The sequence below is a fragment of the Muscardinus avellanarius genome, assembly GCF_963383645.1.
Source record: "Muscardinus avellanarius genome assembly, chromosome: 11".
NCBI classification, from domain to species: domain Eukaryota; kingdom Metazoa; phylum Chordata; class Mammalia; order Rodentia; family Gliridae; genus Muscardinus; species Muscardinus avellanarius.
Window position 1 is genome coordinate 90,092,343 of NC_137797.1, and position 6,056 is coordinate 90,098,398.

At 41.0% G+C, this 6,056-nt stretch overlaps 1 protein-coding gene across 1 annotated transcript in view; it reads right to left on the minus strand.

Moving 5' to 3' along the window:
• Positions 1-2,049, minus strand: part of STK38L (serine/threonine kinase 38 like) — a gene marked incomplete at its 3' end in the record, with an annotated part of 37,502 nt that extends 35,453 nt beyond the window's left edge. The window contains exon 1 of the mRNA XM_080705672.1: positions 1,910-2,049. Within this exon, the coding sequence (XP_080561798.1) occupies positions 1,910-2,043 (134 nt within the window). The 5' untranslated portion in view covers positions 2,044-2,049. The remainder of the gene's footprint in view (positions 1-1,909) is intronic.
• Positions 2,050-6,056: the final 4,007 nt, after the last annotated feature.

Below are 6,056 nucleotides of genomic sequence, written 5' to 3' on the forward strand. Positions count from 1 at the left end.
TAATGGAGACTGGTTGTTAGCGGGGTTCTTAAGCCCCGCTTTTCTCGGTCGCCATTTTCCCGGAAGTCCCCTGTTGTGGTTTTTAAACAGATGTTCCTTGATATTTGATAGGGGTATGTCTCAATAAACCCATCACAAATTAACAACACTGTAAGTTGAAAGTACATTTAATACACCTAGCCCACTGAGTATCACAGCAGCACAGTACACTACAGGTACCGTTTGTTCACCCTCAGGACGGCATGGCCGACAGGACTGCGGCTCCCTTGCCACTGCCAAGCATCACAAGAGCACCACGCTGCATGTCACTAGTCAAGGAAAAGACCAAAGTGCAGAACCCAGAGGTTCCTGCTGAATGCATATCACCTCTGCGTGGCCATAAAATTGGAAGATCCTAGTCAAACCAGGGTCAAGGGAGATCTATACAACTTTTGATGAGATTGATCCACATATTTACCATTTAGATCTTTTTGTGATTACTTTCCTTCTGCCTAATTTGAATCTCCTAGAATTTCTGTTGTGGTGACTGTTAGTTTTTGCTGTCTCTGTTGCAATCTTGTTCTTCTCTTTTAATTAGAGATAGTCAGCTCTTCTCCCTCTTTACCATGTTTCTTAACTCTGTCATATATTCCCACTAACTTTCTCAATCAACTCCTGAGTAATTACTCAGGGTCCCCCCACCCCCAGTACTGAGTGTTGAACCCAGGGCCTCACATGTACGAGGCAAGTGCTCTACAGATGAGCATTTTAATTTTCTGTGGTTGTAAATCCTAATTCAAGCTATCTTTCCATTTGCCTGGACTACATTCCATTTGCCTGTTCTATTTCTCCCACCTCACCCCATCCATTCTATGTGGCATAATTAAAGTTCTCTTCCAGAGACATACTTGTGATCACTGCTTACAGATCTTCAAGGTTCTCCACTATCAAGAGAACAGCTCCATTAACAAAGCATTTGAGGCTCCCAGGATGCTGAAATCTAGCACACCCTGTGCTGAGCTAAAGTGAACACTGTCTGACCTGTGGTGACTTCTTCCATCTCTAATATCCTTCCTCCTACTCTCTTACCTCTTTCTTTTTTCCTTTTATGTATGTATAAATAACATTCTTCCTTTAGAGCCCTGTTCAAATGCCACTACCATTTATGAAGTATTCCTAGTTGCCTTAGTCAAAAATAATCGCTCCCTTTTATTTTTATTGGTACTGGGGTTTGAACCCAGAAACTTTCTACCCATGAGCTTTATCACTCTCAGCTCTTTAAATTGTCAGAGTGAGTCTTACTAAGGTGCCCACATTGGCCTTGAACTTGCAATCTTCTTGCTTCAGCCTGCCAAGTGCCCAGCTATAGTGCCCTGCCTTGCCCTTCTCTTAATGATGTCTTTCAGTGTTTCATGTAATTTATGTGTATTATCTCCCTTACTATACAGTAAGCTTCACAAAGGCAAAATAGCATGCTTTACTATGATGATGATTCTATCCCCACTGATATTCATAAAGCCCTGTGAATGGCTTTGGATAAAAGTCAATCATCCAATTCAAGTACAGGGGAGGCTGAGACAGGACGATCACAGGTTTCAAGCAACTTAGCAAGACCCTGTTTCATAATAAAAAATAAAAATGGATGGGGTACAGCTCAGAGGCAGCATGCCCCTGAGTTCAATCCCCAATACAAACAAAACAATATCAACTGACATGTGAATTAGTATGTGTTTGCACAAGTCTGGATACCCCAGGAAAACACTCTGTGAAAATAAGACAGGTAACTAAGTGCACTGGCAGCGCAGGAAATTTAAAATCAGCATAGAAGGAGCCATAATATCCAAATTATTGATGAAAATATGTTTATAGTCCATTCATAGAATAACAGGGTTTTTTTTTAACTGACAGTTTTGACCAGTCTCTACTATACCTGGTTTCTCTCTCTTCATGCTGTAAAATTAGATTGCTGTAGAAATTCTCCAGCGTGAGCTTGGCTACAGTCACTCTTTCCCGAGTGTGGTTGCTCATAGGAAAGGTTGTTGTCGTCCCTGCCGTCATTGCCATAGTAACAGAAGCTGAAATGACACGTTAAAAAAAAAACAAATTGTTCAGTAGGAAAAAAAAAACTTTCCTTGTGGCAAACTTTCTATTTATTTATTTATTTATTTATTTATTTATTTATTTATTTATTTATGTGGTGATACTGGGGTTCCTGGAAACCCTTCTACCTCCGGGCTACACTCCCAGACACCTATTTTTTATATTTTTATTTGGAAACAGGGTCTCACTAAATTGCAGAGGGCCTCACTAAGTAGCTGAGGCTGTCCACAAACCGTGATTCTCCAGTCTCAGCCTCCCAAATGCTGGGATTACAAGTGTGTGCCACCACGCATGGCTGAAAATATTTAATTTTTACTAAGAATAAAGTCAACCCTAACAGTTAATGCATGCAAGTCTTTCACATTATAAGCAATACAAAGTTAATAAAGAAAAAAAATGTACTGCTTCCAAAGCAAGAGGATTGCTTTTGTGTTGAAAAATTAGGAATTAATTACAGTAAAGTAGTACCGGTGGCAAGCCACACATAAAATAGGTGCATTTGCATACAAAAGGCCCTATTCAACAGCATGCAAAGCAATGTTTGATACATTTGATTTACTGAATAATAAATAAGATTTATGATATCTTGCTAATAGATATCCCTGATATGTGTCCTAAGAGTCTGTAGTTTAAACAGTAAGAAGTGGCCTGTGCCATATAAATTCTATAAACAGCTGGGTAGTTGTATATGCCTGTAAGCAAAGCAATTCAGTACTTGGGAGACCAAGTAAGACGGGGATCACAGGCACAGGCCAGCCTCAGCAACTCAGAGAACCTCAACAGCATAATGAGACTGCGTTTCAATAAAATAGAGCTAGGGATGTACCCAGAGGTAGAATACCCCTGGGTTCAACCCCCCATTACCCCATCCCCAAAAGAAAAGTCTAATGAGATATAAAGTGTTGTATCAAATATGTTTGTAAACACTAGTCTAACACAATCCATAAAGCTTAGGAGAATTACAATTCAGATGCTTTAGAGGAAACAACTGCTAGATACCAGCTCCTCTGGTGGGGTCCTAACTAAGCCAGTTTATTCTTCATTCTGTATCATTCTAGGTGGTGCTACAATAGAGTATAGCATCCTCCAGACTAGAAGTCCTGCAGATTCCAAATGAAACCGAAATGCCTGCAGAAACAGGTAGGAAACATGAACATAGGAATTAAGCCAGGTAACAACAGGGAAGTTCCTGGTCTTAATTAGTCAGTGTATTTCATCTTAAAGGCATTCAAATGTCAACTTTTAGAAACCACTAGGCCAGCCAAAGTACTAGTTTGAACGGGATAATGTGAAGGATTAGATAAGGAATGTGGCTGAATGGCTGCCTCACAGGGAAATCAACTCATGGTTGCGGTAGGCGGGCACAGCCCCCAAGATACTTGTCAACACCACGCCATGTCTGGATCGAAAAGACTGGAAGAGTTCTTACATTAAAGAGGCTCGTGCATAAGATGAGGATCCTAATAGACTGTTCCTGAGAAGACTGAACTTGTCAAAAGTAACCAAAAGATGCATTCTTAGCTGAAAAATCTTTCCCCAAACCTGCCACCTATCCTCTTCAACATCCACCATGACTTAATTACGCGAAGATACAGATCCCTGGATGTGAACCTGAACTGAATTAGATTCCAGAGATGCTGGAATGAATCGAAAGCCCTTTCATGTTCTTCAATGTCAGGCAAGTCAGCATGGGTTAAAAGTAAATAATTTAACTCTGATAAATTCCCAGTTCCATTGTTTTCTTATGGGTTTATACTCAATGTAATGCCTGAGCCTTAAATTCATATCCAAACTGAACCTACGGTTGACATCTTTTTATAGCAAGAAGCTGATCATCCCACTTGTTTAAAATCTCTCATGGTTCCTTATTTCCTCCTTTGACTTGGTAGTCAATTTAGCTTAGCATGATGAAAAAGTACAATTCACAGATGCTGGGTGCAGGTTTTGCACTCTTTTCTTTTATTCAATGATTTTCCCTTTTTCTCCTGAGGACCTAGGAGAGTGGCACTTTCCATTTTTGTCCTTACAGTAGCCCTGTAAAGGAGGGAACTAAGGCCACGGGCTGCTGCTCTCCCTCCCCTCTCACCGCTCTCCCATCATCCCCGAGTCTCCTCCATGCCTCCAAGCCTCCCACCGAATGCCCCGGGATAGTTACATCCTGCTCTCTGGCTGTCTGCAGGAATTCTGTTAGTTCAAGGCTACTGTGGTGACTTCTCTAACACTCTCTGCAGAAGAGATACATTTGTCATTCTTTCATGGGGCATCTCTACCATTTGTACTGCTATATCTCAGGCTCTTTTCAGTCCATGAGCTTATTCCTCTGAACTAGAAGCAGCTCTGGGCAAGAACTTTTTCTGATGCATTTTTAACAGTCACCACAACAGCACTGTATCTGACACACAGTGGACATCAATGAATGAACAAGGCAACCTATCAATGGGAAATGCAAGGAGAGTTGAAAGAAGCAGAATAAAAAAGTAATCCATAAAGGCTGGCTAATAAGCAACTGTGGGAAAAGAAATTAATGAACCTTGGAATTAGAAATTCAGAGATCTAATCCCAGCCCTGCCACTGATTAATCACAAGGTATTATTCAAAAGCAAGAGAACACTCTGAACTTAGATCACTTTTCCCTCAGAAAGGGACTCTAATACTTGCTTTGCATAGTTTATATGCCTTGTCTGAGGTGATCCAAGATAATATACAGGAAATACAAAGGAAAGCCTCAATCTCTCCCCCTCCCTCCCTCCCTCCCCCCTCCCCCCACCACCACTACACTATCTACCTGTCTGTAATCTTTTTTCTTTTTTAGGTGGTGGTGGAACTGGGAAATGAACTCAGGCCCCAGGGTATTCTCCCACTGAGCTACATCCCAGCCCCCACCCCCACCCCCGCCTTTTTAAGACAAGTTGCCCAGACTGGCCTTGAATTTATGATTTTCTTGCCTCAGCCTCCCAAGTTGCTGGGATTACAATGTGTCTTAACATGACTGGCCTGGTTAATACAAATTTAAAATACAACTTTAGGAACCTAGCTCTTTTGTTCTAGTTTGGTTAATTTGTTAAATGCTTTAAAAATGAGTATTATTTTTTAAAACAATAAATAAAGCTGGGTGTGGTGGCATACACTTGTAATTTCAGTACTCAGGAGGCTGAGACAGGAGGATCGCAAGTTTATGGCCAGCCTCAGCTACTTAGTGAGGCCCTCTGCAACTTAGTGAGACGCTGCTTCAAAATGAAGAATAAAAAATTGGGCTGGGGATGTTGCTTAGGGGTAGAATGTCCCTGGGTTCAATCCTCAGTACCACAAAAAATAATAAAATTAAAATCAAGAATTATCATGGACAAGTTATTATTATTATTATTATTTTTTTTTTTTTTTGGTGGTACTGGGGTGGAACCCAGGGGCTTTCTACCTCCAGGCTACACTCCCAGACCTATTTTATATTTTATTTGGATACAGGGTCTCACTAAGTTGCTGGGAGCCTCACTAAGTAGCTGAGGCTGGCCTTGAACCTGTGCGATCCTCCTGTCTCAGCCTCCCAAGAGCGGGGGTCACAAGCGTGCGCCCCCACGCCTGGCTGGACAAGTGATTTTTAAGGGCTAAGCAGCTCTTAGCATACCACCTACAACAATGCTACAAAAACATTTTTGGAAATCTCAGAATCACTTCTCGGCCCATGCTTCAGGATCAGTTGCAGAAAAGAAAGAAAAAAGAAAAGAGAAATGAGGATGTTACATAGAAAACATCTCCCATTCATTTTTGCTAGGAGGAGAAAAAGGGACTGAAAATGGAGGAATTAAATATATTTTTAAATGCAGATTATAAAATGTTAAACAAGTTGCTTATTGTAAGACTTTTCAGCATCTTTTCTTTTTTGCTGAGGGAGAGGGCTAGGTTTTGAACCCAGGGATGTTCTACCTTGGAGCTACATACCAGCCCTATTTTATTTTTTATTTTGAAAGCAGGGTTTCACT